At 36.7% G+C, this 22,468-nt stretch overlaps 1 protein-coding gene across 2 annotated transcripts in view; it reads right to left on the bottom strand.

Annotated features, from left to right (window-relative positions):
* Positions 1-22,468, bottom strand: part of LOC145996396 (receptor-type tyrosine-protein phosphatase S-like) — a 151,789-nt gene that overhangs the window by 8,215 nt on the left and 121,106 nt on the right. For both annotated transcript variants that reach the window (XM_083132842.1, XM_083132843.1), the window contains exons 19-22: positions 17,469-17,618; positions 12,089-12,173; positions 10,813-11,018; positions 4,460-4,588 (exon numbers count right to left, since the gene is read on the bottom strand). In XM_083132842.1, the coding sequence (XP_082988968.1) occupies positions 4,460-4,588; positions 10,813-11,018; positions 12,089-12,173; positions 17,469-17,618 (570 nt within the window). The remainder of the gene's footprint in view (positions 1-4,459; positions 4,589-10,812; positions 11,019-12,088; positions 12,174-17,468; positions 17,619-22,468) is intronic.

The raw sequence follows: 22,468 nt of genomic DNA, 5'->3' as shown, positions 1-22,468 counted from the left end.
TAAAAATTCTGTTCAAACACTATTTCAAATGTACAAAGAATATGCATGAACAAGAACAATATTTCATTTTGTTATGATGTTTCAAAAGTTTTTATCATTTTGATAGCTTTTTTTTTTTTTTTTTTGAAAAATCAAAATTCTATCTTACTTGTTTAATTACCACATTGAATGAATTTTATCCATCATTTAACCTTTCATCATATTTTGTTCATAACCTTTTCTGCCGGCCTCCGTGGTGGATTGGTTAGCACATCACACTATGATGCCAAGGGTCCTGGGTTCAAATCCCAGCCTAGGTATGGATGTTTGTGAGTGTCCATTCATCAATTTCATCAATCATCATCATCCCCATCTTCGCAAATTAGCCAAAAGTGGCACAAAGGCAAAGTAAAATAAAGCAAATCAATCAATCAATCATACCCTTTTCTAGTCCTGAGAGGGCAAGTTGAAAATGTGGACATTCCAAAAGAACACATATACAGATAATTCACATATCTAGATAATACAGATACAGTGGAACCTCAATTTTATGTTTTTCAAGAGACCCAGGTGCAAAAACTTGAGGAAAAATGTAAAAATCGACAAAAATTTTATAACATTTTGCTATGCTGGGACCATCCAGATTAAATATAGAATGCGGGAAAATGTAAAATCTGGGAATGTAAAATGCGGGAACATAAAATCAGGGTTCCGCTGTATACATATACACACCGTACTTCAAAAGGCCATGAAATATTTTACAAATTCACATCGGCATAACATGGCCATAGTGAGGAAAAATTTTTGGGTGGGGGGGTTCACTCATAATTGTTCCCATTGGGGTCGCAAGAAATTTGAATAATAGAAACAATATCAATAATGATTATTAATTAATAATAATAATTAGAATTTCATAATAAATAACTAATTGATTCCAAACATATTATTATTATTATTATTATTATTATTATTATTGCTGTCCTTATATCCTTGAGGAAACTTTTCTACTCTATCCATGAGAAGTGTGAATGTTTTTTTTCTTTTTCTTTTCTTTTAAATTTCATGGAGTGTGTACTGAAATGCACAGCTATTATATTTTGTTATTAAATTTTAGATACCTCAAGAAAAACTTTAAAAGTAAGAGAGAGAAAATTTAGTCATAAACTTTATGTTGTTTGACCATTCACATAAAACTCAATTTTTGGAATTTTGAAAACTGTAGAACCAGTTATTCTTTGGATTAAATGGTAACACATAACCTGGTGCCTGTATTGTAATCTACATTTTTCGATCTAACGCAGTTTTTCCTTGGTTATTCTGTTCAAATACTAACTAACTGGACTTTATTTCTGTTATTAACAATAAAACTAACAATCGTTCTGCAATTTTGTAACTGGCAATAAACGATGTCAATTCAAAGGGGGGTTCTATGAACCAGTTCGATCCCACTTTCTGATGCTCATATTGTTCCTATACTTAGCAAACAGCATTATATACAACCACTATCCACTATACAAGTATGTGCTTTATAGGACCGCATTTAGGTTAAATGTATGTGTTATATCGACTGCTGGGTGAAGGGTAGTGAATGTAATGTGATACAAAGCTGGATATCCTAGGGGGATTTAAATCCTTATCGAACAGGGAATTTAAAAGTTGGAATGCGAATTTTGGGACAATCAGAAGGGAATTTTCAGTCTGATCCAGGAACAGCACTGGAAAGAGGACAGTAGAAGTGGAAATGAAGGGGTCATGGTTGGGCTGCAATTAAACCCATTTCGCTCAAATTTAAGAATTCAAAATGTTTGAAAATTCTAGAATATCAGAATTGTCTCTCTGTTGTATTTTTGTGAAACTGCGAATAATTATTTGAAAATGTATTACAAATTTTAGTTTCTGAACTCCCATTAATCCAACATGCCAGAAGTTTCTCCCCTAAATACGGCCATGGGGCATAACTTGAGACCTGACTTGGCAGGGTGGGGGGGAGGGGATAATACTGGTAAATCTTAGGACTTGGATGGGGGAGGCAGGATCATGCTTGGGGCTTAACTTTACAGGGCAGGATCAAAATTGTTTTATCCAATAAATATAGTGTCCAAGAATATTTTCAAAAATGACTCACATTTGCGAAATCATGAAAATTACTCCATATTACATTGCCCTTCAGGTTCCAGGAGGTTAACAAAAGTACAATTAACTTGTAAATGTTAGTAAACCTGAAATTTTTGGGGGGGGAGCAAGTGCCCCCTCTTGCCCTTGTCATGTTATGCCTATGGAAATTCATCACATATAAACTATGCAATGGATAGTGGTAATTCTTTTGCAGATATAACAACAAACTCTCAAAGTAATTGTAGGAAACCACATGAGTAAATTGTTATCTTGGTTTGCTGCTAGGAGGCAGTATTAGCAGTAATGGCCAATATGGTACTAAGTAAATATGAGAAGAAATACTCAGGAACTTTGTCTGCTGAGATTCCTTCCTCTGGGGATTCATGAAGGATACTATCTTTGGACCTGCCACCTCTCTAAACTACAGAAACTTCGCACCCGTATCACCGTGGCTGTGGCATTGATTAGCCATGATATGCTAACACATGTATGGGACGAAATACAGTATTGGTTAGATATCTGCCACATCAGCAAAGGTGGACACAAACCATTTGTGACGTCTGTACAAAAAACTTCAGGAGTTTGTCGTTCTATCAGCGTCAGAATTACCACTGTCAGTTGTATCATTTATCTGTAGTAAGTTTCTGAAAGGTTTCACAGACTTATGAATCACCCTGTATATATCTGTGTGTGTATGTGGAGATAGGCCAAGAAAGAAAGAGAGGGTGAGAGAGAGAAAAAGAGAGATACAGGGAGAGGGGGGGGAGTGCGTAGACCATGCTTCTAATAGAGCTCCCTCATGGAAGGTTCCAAATTTATGTGTTGACCCAGCCTGAGGGGGTCAATTGGAGAGCTACTTGAAAACAATTCTAGTGGACTATGGTTAAAAAAGACAGAAAACAGAGGTGATGAGGCTCTTATGTACCCAGAGGTGGATCTAGTAAAGTGGTCAAAATTATTGATTTAACTGACCGAAGTAACAAAACAAAAATGACCAAATACTGACAAATTACTGACCTATTTATTTACATCATATCAATAAATTGTCATCCTAAACATAAAAATGGGATTTAATTTGTTAAAAAATAGTTTCTGCCCTCCATCAACAGCCAACCATCAAACATATTTTTTTCAATTTTGGGTTCAAGTGGTAAATAGAATAAAGTTTCGATGTTATAGCGGTGAAAAATCTAACCAAAAGTGGTATATAAAAATGACATTTTGGTTTTAAAAATGTGAATATAATCCTAATTTGATTTTAAAACTGCACTTATTTCCCAAAATAAATATATCCCTTCTAATAGCAAATTTATCTAGTTACCAGAGTATTAAATTTATTCCTGTATAAAGGAATGCATTTTTGCTTCTCAAATATTTACAGCAAAATTAATCAATTTTCTGTGAATTGCATAACTCACACAATAATTCAAACTTCAGAAAGTGTCACATCGGTAAATAAACTCTGTATTTTGTGATTAAGAATCCATTTTGCATCATTTCGTGACAAACAGGGTAAGAAAATGCACCTCACACCTTTCAAAAACATGAAAAATTAACATTACAATGTGTTATTTCATATTTCGTGTTTTCGTCAAAAACTAAATATGCATGGCTCTAGTAATGTGTGAGCAATCATCCTCTTCTCCTTCTATTCTTGTCTCAGCTTCTCTAGTTTTGCATTGTTTTCTATTTTCATCAGCCTTTACAATTCCTCTGCCTTTTATCTTGCTTCACTTCTTTCTCCCTTTGCTCCTCGTCTTCAATAGCACACATTTCATCACAATGACGACTGTAAACAATATGAGCTGCTCTTTCCATGTGTACGATCTCCTGTGAGCTGCACGTTCCACGTGTACGATCTCCTGTGTGGTATTCACAAGGTTTGCCTTGATCTCTTATCCATGATATAAAATAACATAGAAGGAAATGCGGCCGTCAGCCATTAATAATAGAACTTTTCGATAATTGAATAAATCCAATAATCAGGACATGCATTCAGCACTGGTAGGCGAAATGGTACAACACATGCCTTACATTTAGTCGCAAAATACACCCACCGTACTGGAAAGTTGTGAAAGAGAAACAAAATTTCTAAAAAAAAAATTATAAATTGCAGCCACACAAACAAAAAAAGTACTGACTTTACTGATCAATTTTTTAAAATACTGACAAATTATTATGATGAAAAAACTGACTTTTACTGATTTCACTGACCATTTTCCACCCCTGTGTATAGTTATGGAGTAAATATGCATAAAAATTGTACAATAATATTAGGATATTGATATTGAGCATTTCCACCATGCTCGACACAAATTAAGGAAATTCACAATTATCACTGAATGAATGCGGATATTTTACTTACCGATTCAGCAGAGGATATTTTTAATGTCCGGTGCACGTACCACTTTAAAGCGACTTCATCAGTATTCAAAATATCAAGGTCTCTCACTAGTTTGGTACTGTTCTTAGCTGGCCAAAACGAATGCATATCCTGGAAGATAATAAAATCATTGGTTGAAGTTATCATTTATTAAAATTGCATTGATAAAATAACTATTCATTTTTCATGGGTTATTTGGTCACAAACGAGGGTCATCCAGAAAAAAAGGAATGTTTTGGTACAAAACGCAAACGACAAATGATGTGTGGAAAAAATATTATGGTGCAGAAACTATATGCCTTAGTCTACTTTTCAGCATATTCACCTTACCCATTCAAGCACTTATCATAATGTGATACCGGTTCGTTGATACCTTGGTTTCTGCTAATGTATTCAACCATGTAGTGACAGCATCTTTTAAGTTCATCAGCCGTGGCAAAGTGCTTTCTGGAAAGAAGAAACATTTGAATGTAGCACATGGCATATTCCACCTACAGAAGCCTGAAAAAAATATCAATGAAGCACGTCAGGCTGACCAACATTTCATGTTAAGAAGTTTTGCATGAATCTTATCCTGTAATTTCACGATCTCTGTGCCAGATGTGTTCCTCGACTGCTGACTGAGGAACACACAGTCACTGCAAGGTTGAATACATTGGCAGCAACCAAGTACAATGATGGTATCAACAAACTAGTGGTACGCTATGTTAAGTGCTTGAATGGCTATGGCGAATATATAGAAAAGTGGAGTAAGGTATGTAGTTTCTGTACCATAAATTATTTGCACACATCAATTGTCATTTGTGTTTCACACAAAAACGTCCCTTTTTTCTGGATGACCCTCGTACAAGGTGGTTAGAATTAAATTTCCCCTACTCAGAGCCTATTCGAAGCAATGGATTGCAGTGGAATGTGGTACAGAGGATATGCACACCATGGGGAAGTGAATGCCAATGAGACAAAATTAGTTCCTACCTTGCCTCTGTAAATTCTCAGTCCCATATTTTGAAATAACATTTATGTATATTCTGCTTCTGAACTGTTGAACAGAAGGCAACAACAACAAACATGGCAAACACAAAAGTACATTTTACAACAGGCGTGGTGGAGAATTTACAACAGATAGGCAAAAGTCAAACAATTGACAAAGCTTGATAATTATGTATTTTAGGTCTGTCATGGAATGTTAGTTAGTGTCGGACACTTTCAATGAAATATTTCACACATACAATTTTTGAAAGGATTGTGTATATATTATTGTATATAACTTGTAAATTTTCATATTTTATCTGTATGTATTCCATATTTCTGAATGTCATATTTTTGTATTGTGTAGTAAGTTTCTCTCCTGGACCAGCCTCGTCATTCTTGCAACTATTTAAAAGATATGGCAACACCAAGCCCAACCACAGCCTATTTTAGGAAGCTATGCGAAATGACAGTTAAGTCCAGCACCCAACCCCCTGCTACCCTTCCTCACTTTCTTTCCCCTTTCCATCCAACACTGCTGTAATGGTACTGAAGGAGGAGCTAGCCAAACACCCAAGGGCATTCCACGTTCAGCACACGTCAACTGACAGAGCCTTTTGTCCCACTACAACGAATTCCTTACTATTTTTGCCCCTCTTTCTTTCGATGCAATTCTGGTGTTGGAGAGCTGGCTTGTTTCATCAATCCCAGATCACCTGGTCGGCATGCAGGGATGCTTTATCGTTGTGACAGGACAAACAAAAGAGGTGGAGGCTGTGCAATATATGTAAAAGAAAACATTCCCATTAAAACTATTCCCGGACAACTCTTAAACTATAGATTGAAGCCAAAATCACTCTGGAACAAACTTAAAATGTTTGGTGTTGGGAAAAAATATGATAGAAATGAAATTATTGGCATCTCCACAGAAGAACTAAATGGCCATTTCCAAACGTATCAGAGATAAATCCAAGAATTAAGAAACATACAATCGACTCCATAAGTGTCCGTAAAAGCAACAACAACAATAGTTTCGACTTCTCTCTTATAACGCATGCAAAGGTCCAAACTATAATTAATAAAATAAAATCCAATGCAACCGGAGCAGATGTATTTTCTATGAACATGTTAAAATGTATCGCTACCCACATCTCACCCGCAATTGCAGACATTTTCAACACAAACTTGTATACTGGCACATTCCCAAGCATTTGAAACCTCGCTTACATATGGCCCCTCGCTAAAATCACCAACCTAGTAAATGCTCAAGATTTTCGACCAATTAGTATTCTACCCACTTTGTCAAAAGTATTCGAAAACATTGTTCACGAGCAAATTTTTAACAATGTGCAATCGAAAAAATTATTAAACCGCTTCCAGTCCAGTTTCCGCCTGCAACACAGTACTTGCACAGCACTCATTAAAGTGGTGGATGATGTAAGGTCAGTGATGGATTAGAGGTATCTGACAATGATAGTTCGTCTTGATTACAGCAAAGCCTTCCAAACCATCGACCAAGATATCCTGCTGGCAAAATTGTCATTTTATTTCAACTTTTCCCAACCTGCTGTTGACTAGACTCGATCATTCTAAGCAGCCAGACAGCAATGCACATTCGTTTCTGACAAGAAGTCATCATGGCTGCCGGTAAATTGCAGTGAACTCCAAGGAAGCGTTCTGTCTCCACTACTATTCTCCATGTACGTAAATGATATATCTGGAACCTATCAATCAACAAATTACCATCTGTATGTTGATGATGTCCAATGTTATTTGTTGTTCCCTAAAACAAGCATCAATATGGTGTTAAAAGCCCTAAATGCTGATAGATGGGTTTCATGTGATGTCAGGATGTGCCTATTATATTTATCGTTTGCAAGGAAATATCCACCATGTAGCGTTCATTACATCTGCAAAAACTGCATGTTTTGTTTTGTTTTATATCACTCATGTCAGTGTTAGTATTTCCCACCTGCCTGCTTGAATTCTGTATGCTCACAAGAACTGGCCTCAACCATGGCTGCTCGAAGCCAAATGCAACACATCTATAGAGTAATGAAAAGACTGATGGCATGGAAAAAAATAATACTGTACCTGCAATTAGTTATGAATGAATGGGAGAAGGAAGTGATAGTGAAAGGAGGAGATAAATTAAGTCTGTTTTGTAGATATGTGGATGATTGTTTTGGGATATGGAAGGGAACGAAAAGGCAGCTGAGTAAGCTTGTTAAAAATGTAGATGATGAGAAAGCAGGGATATTCCTTGATCTCGAAACGGAACAGGAAGGAACATTAAATTTCTTGTATATTGAGATGAAAAAGAAGAGAGGAATGGAGATTGTGGCTAAATGGTATCAAAAGAAGTGTTCGGCAGGAGTGTTCTGCCACAAAAGGAGTGATGTGGGTGATGGAACTAAACGTAATTTTATAAGGAACATGGAAGACCGAATAAAGAAGATATGCACAGAGTAAGGGGAAGAAGAAACCAAGATTAATAGCCTGTGGGAACAACTAGAAGAGAATGGCTATGAAAAGAAAGACAGACACAACATCAACAGAAGAAGGAAAGAGATAAAAGAGAGAGGACTGGAAGAGAAGGAAGAAAAAGAAAAAGAGAGATGGTTTGGTATAAGAAGTATGGGCGATGCCACAGAGAAGATATGCAAAGTGATGAGGAAAGTGGGTATAAGAACTTACAGGAAAGGAGGACGCACTATTTTAAGTATAGCCAGCAAGAAGAAGGAAGAAAAGAGAGAGGAAGAAGAGGAAGGGATTATCTATGAGGTGAAGTTCAGAGGATGTGAAAGTGTGTATATATAGGGGAAACGAAGAAGAGACTTAAAGACAGGTTAAAGCAACATATGGCTGATGTGAGATTGAAGAGAGACAGGAATGCCATATTCAAACACACTAGAAAAACGGGACATGAAGTTGAATGGGATTCGGCTAGGCGAATAGGAAAAGAGAAGAGAGAACTAGTGAGAAAATGGAAGGAGGCCAAAGAAAAAGAAATAGAAAAGAAAGGAGAAGACATCATGAATTGGAATGGAAGACTCGAGATAAACAAGGAATGGAAGAGTGTGTTAGAGAAAGTTGAAAGGATGAAGAAAAGGAATGAAGAAAAAAGAAGTATAAACAAGGGAGAAAGAAGAGAAAAGAAGAAGACCAGAGGAGGAGGTATTCATCCATAACCAAAAAGGCAGGAGGGGTGGGGGAGTGGTAAGCAGGTGGTTGTAGACTCTTGCTAATCTTGACCTGTCAATCACCTGTCAGTGTAGTAGACCCATTAGTCAACAACTGTCAAGAGGTGATATGTTTAATTCCTTTGGAGAAATCTTCCTAGATAAGGACTGTCAACTTGATTTGTTGTTGTGTGGCTAGTGACCCTGCTATGTGTATCCTTCTGTGTGTAGTATATTTCATCATTTTAGTTTAGTTCTTCTTCTGAGGAAGATGCTGATACGGGGTCGAAACGTTACCTGTTAAGTGTTTTTTATCTTAATAAACTGCCTTGGTCAGCAAATTAGTGTTTTTAAATATGGAAACAAGGCTTAATTAAAATTACAAGATAACATCATTTACTGTTGACCGGGGGTATCTGAAATTTGTTGGAAATCTAACGGGTCGAATGCCCAAACCTGTGGGCTCCAATGATCATACCTCGTTCCGCCTCACTATGTTCGTGTCGTCTGTCCATATTGACTGCTGTAGCTGGTATGAGTGTATTCTCAACCGGTAACGCCTTTTATAGGTTGTATGACGTGTACAAATGATCCCAAGCACTTTATGAGGGGTGTCCAGTGACAAATGGCAACATAGTGTATGTCAACCTGTGAATGTCAACCTTTCTTCCACATAGTGCACCTTGGATTGCATTTTTTATACTAATGAGGTTCTGGCATCTGGACACAGACAGTATACCTATGTCAACGTCAACTTCATCTGATCACCTTTCATCCTCATTTTCGCGATTAGCTTAAAATTGCAGAAAAGCAAAGGTAAATAAAACAAATTATTCAATGAAAAATTGTGTACATAATTAATATGTACCATTCAAACAGAATATGAATGAATAAATTAAGGAATAATAATAAAGATTAATAGATTGTTAATTTCTAGGCTTGTTGACAAATATATTAGGTTTAAAAATTAATTGTCAACAATATCTATGAAATTATGCACTTTCCTGAGGTCAACATCATTAAATTAATTTAGTCCAGTGTAATGTTGATTTTCAACACCATTAATCAGAATACTCACACTACAAAATATTTGATAATGAAAATTGGTGTGGAAACTAAAATGACAACATTTCAGGCGAATCCCTCGTGACCTGGAGCCATGGTGGTCTGGTTGGTGAGGCATCTGACTGCCTCATGGGAGACCCAGATTTGATTCCTGGGGTGGGTGATCTAAGGTCAGGATTTTTCCACCTTTCACCCCAAATAAAGCAGCTCTGGGGCTCATCCAGCCTCAAATAAATGGGTACTGGGGAGGGGAGGGGGAGTAAAGGTGGCCAAAGCATCACCTCCAATTTGACTGTGATAGAAGAATTTGTGGGGCCTTACCCCGACATTCCGCTACATACGTATGCCTCATGGCATGGTGCAAAGTGCACAGAGGACTTTCCTTTACCTTTCTCACAGCCTTGTATAATTGACAGGGCCTAGTAGCCACTGTAGTTGAGAAACACTGCTTTGAATGCACTTACTGTCCAATATCTATACAGGGTGACTACCAAAATAAAAAATCCAAATTTCTTGACTTTTTCTTGATCTTACTTTCCTTTTTCTTGACCTTTTTTTAATATTAGTTTTGTTAACATTTATTTAATAGTGCACTATTTAGGTATAGTTGCAAATTAAGAAAATATGTATTTTTATTAAATGAAAAACACCTACCACAATGCCGGCTAAGATCAAAACTGAAGCTGTACTTCAACAAAAGATTTAGACATTATTAATGCAAGTACAAATTAATGCTTCAACTTCATCCTAGATAGTAAATGGCCACATTTCTACATTTAATATTTTTTACAAAACTTCCTGCATCAAGAATGTAATTCTTAAGTGAACAAACCTAACCACAACTCAATACAATTATAGATTTCCAAATATTCAATTTTATCAAATACCAGTACAGGTATAATAACAATGTAAATTCACTATAGTGTAAAAAATAGCAAAAGTTCTTGATCAAAATCATAATTTCCTGACTTTTTCTTAACTTTCTTGACCTATCTGTTGAATTCTTGACATTCTTGTACAATAAACACCTTGCTACAGAAATTAAACAGCAAAACTATGAATACACAAGAAAAACTGGTAAATAGTAATAGACATAAGAAAGAAAATTCCCACACATACCTTGTTATTTTTGTCTGTATCATTCAAGACAACTATTACACATGAGTTTTGAGTCCTAATCATTTTCCAGAAGTCCGAGATGGTGTCTCGTGGAGGATACTGCATGGCTATAAACTGTTCTCTCTTTCTGAAGCCATCCACAAATACTGCAGAGCACACATAAGCTCCATCAGAATCTTGGGCAAGGAAGAGTTGTTTATGTGGTACTTGAAGAATGAAAATTAAAATTGTTACTGTCCACTATATTAACTTTCAGTTATTGCAAATGTTCCTTTTAAAACTACCGAATTTATGCATGTATAATGCACCTAAATTTTAAAGTGGGACCCGAACCACTATGTGACTCCACTGAGTATTGAACCCGCGACCTATTGATTACAAGGTGACTGCGACAACCAACGGAGAGGCCCCTCTAAAGATTTATGTACACCACTACTTACAATAATGTACATAAAATATTTATCATGAACTTTACTTTTCATCAAATGGACGTACCATCATTCTTTTTGTTATTCAATATATATTCAATTTTTTACTTCTTTGACATAAATTTCCTTGCCATGACTTGTTTTTACACAAATTTTAGCGGTCTTAACTACATGTAAGCTAGATGATGAATATTTGCTGTTTTATCTCTGATTTTATAGCATCTTTTTACTATTTATGTAATAACAATATTTTTTAGTCAAGATGGAAAGAACAAAATAGTATTAACTATGTCTTTCCTCCGTTTCTTAGTCTGTGGTTACATACAACAATATCCATACGCATCAGAGAAATTAAGTACTAATTAATTAATTTTCATATTATTACAAATAATTATATTAACTTAGTAAATAGAAACAATTTTATTATTATATATTTGAGACACTTGGCGCTCGGACTAGCTCCTCAAATTATATATTTTCAAATACGTGCATAGTGATGTGACGAGTTAGTATGACTCGGTAACTAGCCTTGTTATTTTGTACTGAAATTATACAAGTATCGGTATCGGTGGGTATCAGTCATGGTGGTATCAGCTCAGCTCTAGTTATAATGTTGGCTGTCCGAATTATTCTGCTCATATTACGCACCACAGTTTTGGGGATGAAAATTTTGGGAAAAAGTGTGCATTATACATAAGTAAATACGGCATTAATATACAGTTTTGTTTGAAACCAGCTTTCGGCTAAAAGTTAAATATTTCCTTACTATTTGTAACTATAACTTGTGACAAAAGTACTATCCAAAAACTACATTGGTGACAAAATACTGTCACTTTCATTTCACTTACCTGTTGTGTTTTCGTGTCCTTTGTCATGTTTTTTGTGTAAATTTGTATTTAAACGTTGATCCCGTTCACAGATATTATTTAGTTTCTAAAAGAAAAAGATAAAGCAATTGTTATAATGATTTTCATGGTAATTCATTAAATATAGAAACAGGGACTATGCATAGAGTTTAATGTGTTATCTGAACCACTGTACATGTGGCTTCCAGTTACAAACCTCAATTACAAAGTGATACTTCACAATTGAGGAGATCTAGCGAAAGTTATACAACAGAGACAGAATAAATAAAATATGGAAGTTCTTGCATCTCGACAATGTAAATTGATGAAGGGAATGGGTAGCTACTATTGCTCTTTTCACAGTCCAGTAAAGGTTGGAGCTTCCCCTTGGATCCTCCCCACACCCCTGACCCTCCAGGGTTGCCACACTTCTTCTAGGTTGCTCAGTGGACACTTCACACATTGTACATATGCGGTTGATTTCGTCGGTTGAAATTGTTATTTATTTGCAACATGTACGTGAGCGGCGTAACCTTGACTGGACTGTTTTCATGGCTTTAGTTTTAGTACAATCAACACAGGCTTTCTTCTCTTTATCCACTAACTTGCTTATCCTACTTCTTCTATTTTTTTATCTTTGTGTTTAAAAACTTGTGCACTACTGTTCATATAATTTGGCACATACTTCAACTGTGTGACCCTATAAAATGTGTTGCTTTATGTGAACAGGAGTGAATATATACATGTTTGAGTCATAAACTCTAAACTATGTCGTGCAACAACCTTCCAAGAGCCAGGGAGTGACATGTGGTCAGTGCAAGCCCCATTACAGCTGTTTTCTGGCTTTCAAGACAGGAGCCCACTACTTATTTTCAAGCCGATCCGCAATTGGCCTCACGATGCTGGGTCAACACCAACATTTTAAAGGCTCCCACTGGGAATTAAACCCGGGGCCACTTGCATTAAAGGTGAGCACACTAACCATTTAGCTATGTGGGAACTCATAATTATGATATAATAATAACTAGAGCCTGGACCTTTAGATGCTGCAGTTACAAAAAAATAATGTTGGTTGCTTCCATATATGGAGTCTCACTTCTTATATACGAGGTGTGGCTAGAAAAAAAAACAGACTGTTGCTACAAAATCTTTTATTGGTTATTTTGTACAATATGAACATTATCCCCTTCAAAGTACTCCCCTGTACTATCGATACACCCTTCCATATGAATCTTCCATTGCTGGAAACACTGCTGGAAATCATTTTCTGAAACCATGTTCATGACTTCAGTCACTTTTGTTTTCACAGATTCTATGGTCTTAAATCTAGTTTCTTTCAGTGATGATTTGACCTTTGGGAATAAAAAAAAGTTGCACAGAGCAAGATCCGGTGAAAAGGATGGATGTTCTGACACTGGGATCCCATATTTGGCCAATAAAACCTTCACTGACAATGCCATGTGGGCAGGAGCATTGTCCTGATGAAGAATCCATGACTTGCTTTTCCACAAATCAGGTGGTCGTCTTCTTACTCGCCCACGAAGGGTCGTCAGCACCATAATGAAATAAAGTTGGTTGACAGTTTGACCTTAAGGTACACAATTCAAATCAATTCACTGACATTTGCAAAGGTTTGATTCCGTTTTTGGCATGCAAGACATCCCAGGATGCTAGTCGTCCACGATCACTTCTCGTCCCTCTTTAAAGCTTTGAAACCAATCAAACACTTGAGTGCGTGATAAACACTCATCTCCGTACACTTCCTTCAACAAATCATATGTTTCTGTGGCAGATTTTCCGAGTTTCATAAGAAATTTCAGATTGATACGCTGTTCCACTTTCACACTTAGTTTTTTTTTTTTCCGATGGAGGACAGATGTATGGTTCACTTCATCCACAAGCTACAGTGGAACTGAGCACCACGCACCCTGGGCAATCACACAGACGATAGGCAAGATATCACGTTTTACACTCATGCACCACTTGACCTTGATGCACTTGCCGTTTGTCGACAGCAACATCAATCCGTTTGTTTTCTAGCCACACCTCGCCGTACAGACCCATTCCGTGGTTCATCGTTCCCCCTATTTGCACCTAAAACACATCTCTGCACCTAAACATGTATTTTGCATCTATTCTGCCCTTAAAACATGGTTGCAGCAAGCAATTTAATTTAAACAGAAAAAAAAACAAGATTATAGAGGGTGTCTACCAAAATAACAAATCCAAAATTCTTTACTTTTTCTTGACCTATTTTTCTTTTTTCTTGACCTTTTTTCTTTACTCTTAAGATTTATTTAATCGCCTCTTACTTATGCATATTTTCTCTTGTATGTACACATTGCTTGCATTGTAGATTTTTCACTCGTAGTCTTCTTAATCATATGCTTCTCCTCGATGATTTGAGCTTTTTAAACCCATGAACAGGCTTGTCAGCACACATCATCGAGGAGAAGCATACAATTAAAAAGAGAAGGGTTTTAAAAAGAGTGACGGGAATCATAGATTTGAATGACTGGGAAGCTTCGTTCATTGCAGAACACTGGAATAAATTAAATAATGAAAATGGTAACATAGACCCACTATGGAGTTTTCTTTTTTCACAAGTGGAGTAGCTCACCATCTTTAAAATTTAATGTAACAGAAAACACCAAGGAACTCTGTGAAAGCAATGATGATTTTGAAATGCCTGATATTTAGGATTCATAATTTTTAAAAAAATGTGATGATTTTTTTTTATCTGAAATAAAAATAAAACAGACTGCTTCTTCCACAGTTAAGTTGCTACATTACAACAATGTAACATTGACAACATCCATTGTATAACTGATTCTTGTTTGTTAAAAAAAGTTTAACCATTGTTATAATTGTATCTTTATCAAACTAAAAATAAATGTCTGATGAAGGAAGCATGTGTTCTCCTGAAACGTCACAATGAAAAACTGTGTTTTTATGCTTGTAATAACCATAGACTACAAGAGAAAATACTTAGGTATAGTTGGAAATTAAGAAAATATATATTTTTATTCAATAAAAACTCCTGTCCCAAAGCTGGTTACGATGAAAACTGAAGCTGTACAGTAAGAAGAGATTTAGACTTGCTTTAATTATTAATGCATGTAAAAATTATTCTTAAGAAACAAATTGAACAAATCTTAACCACAACTCAATACAATTTTAGATTTCCAAATATTCAATTTTATCAAATTACAGTACAGTTAATACTAAATTAGTATAAAATTGGATTTACTTACGTGAGTGAGTATGAAGTTTTGAAAGCAATGTTTCTTAAGAGGTCTTAGGGGAAATGGGGAACTCTTTTAAAACGGGATTTTTAACTGGTGTTTTTAGACGGGAATATTGGCATTTAATGTTTTAAGTGTTCCTTATCCCAACCTCTAACCTTATCCTTTTTAACACTTCATGACGTGGCATAATGATTAGTGCCTTGAGAAAATAAGAACCTGAAGAAGGGGGCACTTGTACCCTGAGACATTGCTTTCAAAACTTCATACTCACTCATGTAAGTAAATCCAATTTAATACTAATTTAGCATTGACTATATTATATAGTGAGTGACATGCACTACACGTAAATATGTCACAGTACAGGTATAGAACAATGTAAGTTCACTATACTGTAAAATAAAATAGCAAATGTTCTTGACCAAAAGCATAATTTCTTGACTTTCTTGACTTTTTCTTGACTGGTAGACCTGTTACAATAACAACTAATCTGTGACGTACAATAAACACATCTTCAAAATAGTTCATATAAAGCAAGTTAGTGAAGTTGGAATTATTAGTACAAGAACAAGCATATTTTAGACCCTCAGATGTGTTTCATTAGAACTAAATGATAATTAGATGATTTTCCCTGAGATTTTCCAGAGTTTTTACATTTCTTCAAATTCCCTGAGAATTTCAGGTTTTCCCAGGTGTGTGGGAACCCTGTTTAAAGTACAAATATATGATTATATTTTTGGAAGAAATCGGAAATTTTTGCCCTGCTGGAGGGGAATTCTACAAAAAGGGAAATTCTTCCTGACTGGTAAATGATTAAACATTGAGTCACCAACATAGAAAGGTACAACATAATTCATTAAGCCTTGTTTCCATGATTATGAAAAACTAAATATGCTGACCAAGGCAGTAATTTATTTTATTATTTTATTTTTATTATTTTTATTATTTTATTATAAAACATAAACTAACGTTAGTTTATGTTTTATAATAAAATAAATTACTGCCTTGGTCAGCATATTTAGTTTTTCAACATAATTCAGTAGAACTCAACCCTTGTATTCAGAAACCAGTGCTAGGGATGAGTAAAGGTAAAGAATCAAGGATTCTCTACTGGTGAGTGCATATGTAACCTAAGTATATCTTCATTTCTCACAATACTTTCTTTGCAATGCTTAAAATGAAAAATTATATCATACACATGAATATACTTAAGGTTTTCTTGATTTTTTTTTTGCAACTAAACATGCACCTATTTCGTTTCCGGCACATTTTCTTTTTTTTTTTTGCACCTAAAGATCCAGGCTATAATAACAACTTTTAATACATATTCCATGCTTCCTGTCAACACCACGATGAAAATTTACAGCCGAACGAATACCACTCTGAATTAGGACCCAAACCCACATCTCACTGATTGTCAATGATACTGATTTATGTTTGAATATTAGCAATTTAAAGTTTGATTGGATTATTTACAAATATTATGTATGAACAAATATGAAATTTTTGCCAATACCAATAGTGAAAACTGATATTTTAACAATCTAACATAACATTCCAAATGGCTCATTGACACCTTAATAAATGTATGTTGCCACATGAACCAAGATTTTTCAATGCAAAAGAAGTTGCATATTTACACATTTACTTTTTAAAAAAGTATAGAATGAAGATTATATGTTTATATCCATAAAAATTGTAACAAAATGGCACTATATTGCATTAAATTGTAAGAAATTTACAGCTATATCAGATGGGTAATTTTACTGACAAACTGATACACCAATATGACTAATAGGCGGATACTGATAAAGTACTGATTAATCTGTCCCATCCATAACAAATACTATTATACAGAGACATTAGCTTCACATATTAAATGATCAAAGGATTAAAATACCTGCCATTTAAACACAAAATACACTTTTATTATACAATATTGGTGAAAAATAATAAAAAATTGTGCATTTCTTGTCACGTTGCAATCTGAGAGTTCTGCGTGATACTGAGACTTCTTGAAGTATTGGAAATATTTCATTGTTATCAACAGATAGTATTACTTTGATATCAATGTCAACTCAGTCATATAAGAATGGTTAATTGCGTAGATATGTACAATATAGCTATAAATTACTTACACGGAACAGCCTATTAAATCCAGATTGTGCTGTTAGAGGGTCCTTCCGCTTCAGCTCTTGCACTTTCTTAAATAGATCTTGGCACGGAATGCTAGAATCCTCAACAAACAGGCATTCAACAAGAATGAGATGTACTAGCTTGTATTGTGTCTAGAAATAGATGTACAGTGTCTTATATTAGCATTATATACTGCATATCCCATCATCAGTGTAGAACTGAAGAGCATTTCAATATTTGGAAATAAACAAAATCTATGAAATATACTAGCTATAACCACTGTCAGAAAAGTTCTAGGATTTACTTCTGAAAACTCAAACTGTTACTGTTATATTGAAATATGGGAATTGGGTGTTATTTAGTCACCTGATATGAGTTGTGAATATACTGTATGTGTCCTTGGAAATATGTTTGGGTAACCCTAGCGACGCTGTTTGTCATGTTGGCTCATTTAGTTGGAGTTACAGAAGTGATGTGATGGATGCGAAGTTGGAGCAGAAAATGAAGACTCGGCTGGACCTTTGTCCCATGCCAGAGCGCTTTTTTCGAATTATCCCCTCTTTTCGAAAAACCGCTATGATATTCGAAAATCAAAAAAATTAGATCTGTTTAGAATTCCTTCTAGAGCATTGACGTGAATTTTCGTGTGGTTTGCTTTTGCTGTTATCTAGACATTCTCAATAGTTTTGTAATTACATTGTTAGATTGATTTAGTTTATTTTACTTTGCTTTTTCTGCCACTTTTGGCTAATTTGCAAAGATTGGGATGAATGATGATATGATGAAATTGATGAATACTCACAAACACCCATGCCCAGGCTGGGATTCGGAGCCAGGACCCATGGTGTCATATAGCAATGTGCTAACCCCTCTGCCATGGGGGCCGGCAGTTTTGTGATTACGTAAGTCTATTAAACTATTGATAATATCTAGACAACAGCAAAAGCAAATCACATGAAAATTCACGTGAATGCTCTAGAAGGAATTCTAAACATATCTAATTTTTCCGATTTTCAAATATCATAGTGATTTTTCGAAAAGAGGGGAAAATTCGAAAAAAGCTGCCCTGACCCGGGCCAAAGGTTCAGCCAAGCTTAACATTAACTTCTGTCTTAGGTTAGGAAAAACACTTACATGGGGAAAAAAAAAAAACCAGGGAACATCATATGGTGATTAGGCATTCTTTGGAGGCCAGGGTCAGCAGAACACAATCAGGCCAGCCTTCAACAGCACATATCACTGCTGTAAATGTGAAATATGTGAGGAACCTGACCTGATTTGTGGACATTTAGGAAATGGTTCCTCTTGCATGATAATGCAAGGCCCAATACTGCTGTATTGGTACAGGAACATATGGTCAAACATCTTCCACAGCCTCTATATTCGCCTGATCTGTCCCCATGCGACTTCTTTCCATTTTCCATGTAACAATGCTGATGAAAGGGAAGTGACATCAAGATATTCCAGCAATCCAGAAGGCTGTGGCAGATATGAAGAGACTTCCCGAAGAGGCTCTTTCTACTTGCTTCTGTTACTTCCAGCAGCTCTGGAAGCTGTGTATAAATTGTGGAGGAGGCTACTTGTGCAGGCCAAGGACCATTAGTTGATGAGTTCAATATGTTATTTCTTACAACAGTCTTGGAACTTTTCTGACAAGGGTTTAGTACCAAGCATGGATGATAAAAAAGGAAGGTTGGAGTGGGTAAAGAGGTTCACTCTGTAAAATAGAAAAAGAGCACCAACACCTAATGCTTTGTGCAAGCCCAGAGGCAAAGAGAAGGCAGCCCCTCCACCGGGATAGGATGCTGTGGACCAATCCCCTGCACATCATGTAATTTTACATGATTAAAAGAACAGAGAGCTGGCTGGATGGACTATGAGGAAGACGAACTGGTGAGGATTTGGCAAGGTCTTCTATGTACAGATACAAGTTTGCAAGGAATCTCCGGTTTGCCACGCTCAGCCTGTGCAACATCACAGGGGTGGTTCATTAGCAGGCGGGGAGGAAGGAAAACTATTTACAGCCCCAGCATTGTGGTCTGGATCTTGGCCTCGGGGGAAGGGAGAGAGTGGTCATTCTTCCAAATATCAGGGAACGTCTTTCAGGGGTGTCCAACGAACTATCTTGCACTGACCCTGCACAACATTGACCTCTTGCCTTCCTTCATTACAAAAAACGAAACTCGTTATTAATAAAGTGACTGAGAGAAAATATAATATATGTGTGAGACAAAATTAAATTATTTAAAGGAGAGAGATAAAACTAAAAAAAATATATGGTTGAGAAGAATGTGATTGAAGTGAGTGAATGGTTACGGCCGTTAATGTATGCAATGAGTGCCAACCGAGGGCAGAGTTTGTCACTTTCCATACTTGTTTAGGTCATCCAGGTGGTCTATTTTCACTGTGGCATTGTTGTGAAGTGCCAGGATGTTGCCATCGGAAGTCCACACGCATTCAAAAGTTCCACTATTTCTTACCTGGTGAAACAGCTGCAGGTTTTTCCGAGTGAGGTTTTCCGTGATAAAAACGTGGGGGACGGAATCCTTCAGGATCTTCTTCTTCTGAAGCACCAACCGACGAGTCCTGTAGGACACAAAAGTAACGATCAGCACCCTGCTCCTCCCATAGCGTCGCTTCGCTCCCAGGCGGTGGCATCTCTGGAGCTGGGATTCATCGACGGGAATCTGCACCTTGTCCCGGAGGATGTCCAGCACCTTCTCCTCGTAGTTCTCCTCCTCAGATTCTCCCATGCCATAGATCATGGTTCAGACTTCTATCATATTGTTCGAACGATTTTATATGCAACTGCAATGCACTCACAGTCGATCTAAGGGTCTTGATTTCAAGTCAAGGAACTCTTGATTAGTGACTGAACCTTGTCGCTAGCAAAGGCCAGGGCTATCCTCTCGTCAAGATCTCCCAGTTGAGAGTTCAGTTCTTTCGCAACAACCCTTTCCATCATGCTCTCCATTCTGTTCCATTCACCTTTTGTGATGCCCATGTTGTAACGAGAAAAATATTAATGCACAAACACTCCAACACTCAAACACAGATGGCTGATCCTGCAAAGATTTGCACGCACAAAAAAATCACGTTCACTGCAGCACAATGTTCACTCCCTTCAGAAAATCATTTCACCACATTTGGTCCAACCCTGCACGCGGAGCTAAGGAAAAACACGTCCATCCTCTACGAACTCGAGACATAGATTGAATATGTAATTTATTACAATACATATTTGTAACGGTAAGCTGTGTGAGATTTCATTCATTCACCCAACATGGGATCAACACACTCCTGGACTTGCAGAAGTTATGCCAAATATTTGAAAGGTGTAACACCTTTTAGGCCAGTCAACAAGGGATGATTTTGGGGTCCAATAAGGTAAAATTAATGAAAGCTGGAACAAATTATATTATCTTCTTAAAAGGATTCTTAACAACACATTAATTTTTCACCCCGGATTTGAAAAAAGTAATTTCACTTATTTTTCTCCACTCTATTTTGCAGGAGCAAAAGACAAGGAAAATTTCTTACAAGGTAACTTGAGGGCTTATTTATTAAAATACCTATTCTAAATGTATGAGCCGAGGTATCTCAGTCCTGTCGACCTCCATGGTGGACTGGTTTTCACAGCAGGCTGCAATGCCAGGGGTCCCGGGTTCGAATCCCGGCTAGGACATGGATGTTTGTGTATGTCCGTAATGAGAAAAACCGATAATATTAGAAAAAAGTGATATGTGTGAAGTGTGAAAGTTGAGAAAATGGTGAATGACGGGGAATACTACCGCATAGGAGTATTAAAAAAAAAATAGTTACGGCATCTGACCACCACGCGAGAGACCTGGGTTCGATTCCTGGCAGGGGAGAACGGAGATTTTTTACCACCTGTTAAGCGACCCCAGCACCCACACAGCATCGTATAAAGTGGGTACCTGGAGGAAACTGGGGGTAAAGGTGTGCAGCAGCATGGTACTGATCACATCACCCCCACCTTCAGCCGTGCTCAAGAAAGTGTGGGGCCCTCAACACCTCTGCGTGAGACGGAACAGAATTGCGTGGTGGGGGAAAAACTACTGTAGCTACTAGCCGTTTACAGGAACTTGTACTGCTTTGCTCCGCCCACTCACTTTCTCCCCTTCTCTACTGCAATGCATGGCCTCTCTCCAGACATTCACCGAACAGAGTATAGAACAGTGTCAAGTTTTGAACAAGTTAAGCTTTGCAATGTTCACAGATCACTGAACACTTTAGCCCAATTTTCTACAGCTACAACAAGGCCCCTTGTGGAACCTTGAAGGCATTCACAGAATATAATGCGAAGAAACTCTGGCGGTGCAACTTCCTTGTCTGTTGATACTAATCAAGACTGGACCTACAGGTCAAAATGGACTACAAACAACCAAATGTGCCTCCACCGGGTACTCCTCGATTAGATAGGTGTCGTATTGTTAAATAGCCCTTTTAGACAAAGTCAACATGTTCCTTTGGAGATACCTTGACTTTTCAACCAAACATATTATCTCCCGCACTCAGTAAACTATTTCCTATAAAGTACTGCATGAAATGATAAAAGCAATTGAACCATAAATGACATTCTTAAAGGAAGAACAAATGTAATAAGTCTAGTTTTATAGAAGAGATATACTGCAAAATATCATGTAACAGGTGCTTCCTTGAGTTCCGCCCTTGCAAAACAGGGCGGAAAAATAAGGTAAACTTTCTCGCTCATCTAGCACCCAAACGGAGCATCCTAAAAGAAAAATGCACAGAATCTTTTTTGTAGAGAATTTTATGTAGATTATTTTTCATCCTAACCTATTTTGCTGTAAAGTGCTTTCCAAGTGAGATATTTGCAAAAAAACTGATTTTGGGTGCCATTTTTCAAAGATGGTGGCCAAATCTGGGGTGGTACAGGGGTGCAAAATTAATATGTTGTTGAGAACCGTTTTAGAAAAATAATAAAATTTGTTCCAGCTTTCCCTGATTTTTTTCCTTA

Source organism: Lepisma saccharinum, chromosome 12 (assembly GCF_977018435.1).
Source record: "Lepisma saccharinum chromosome 12, izLepSacc3.1, whole genome shotgun sequence".
Taxonomy (NCBI): Eukaryota; Metazoa; Arthropoda; class Insecta; order Zygentoma; family Lepismatidae; genus Lepisma; species Lepisma saccharinum.
The sequence above is the reverse complement of the archived record's forward strand: the minus strand, read 5'-3'. Positions and strand labels throughout refer to the sequence as shown.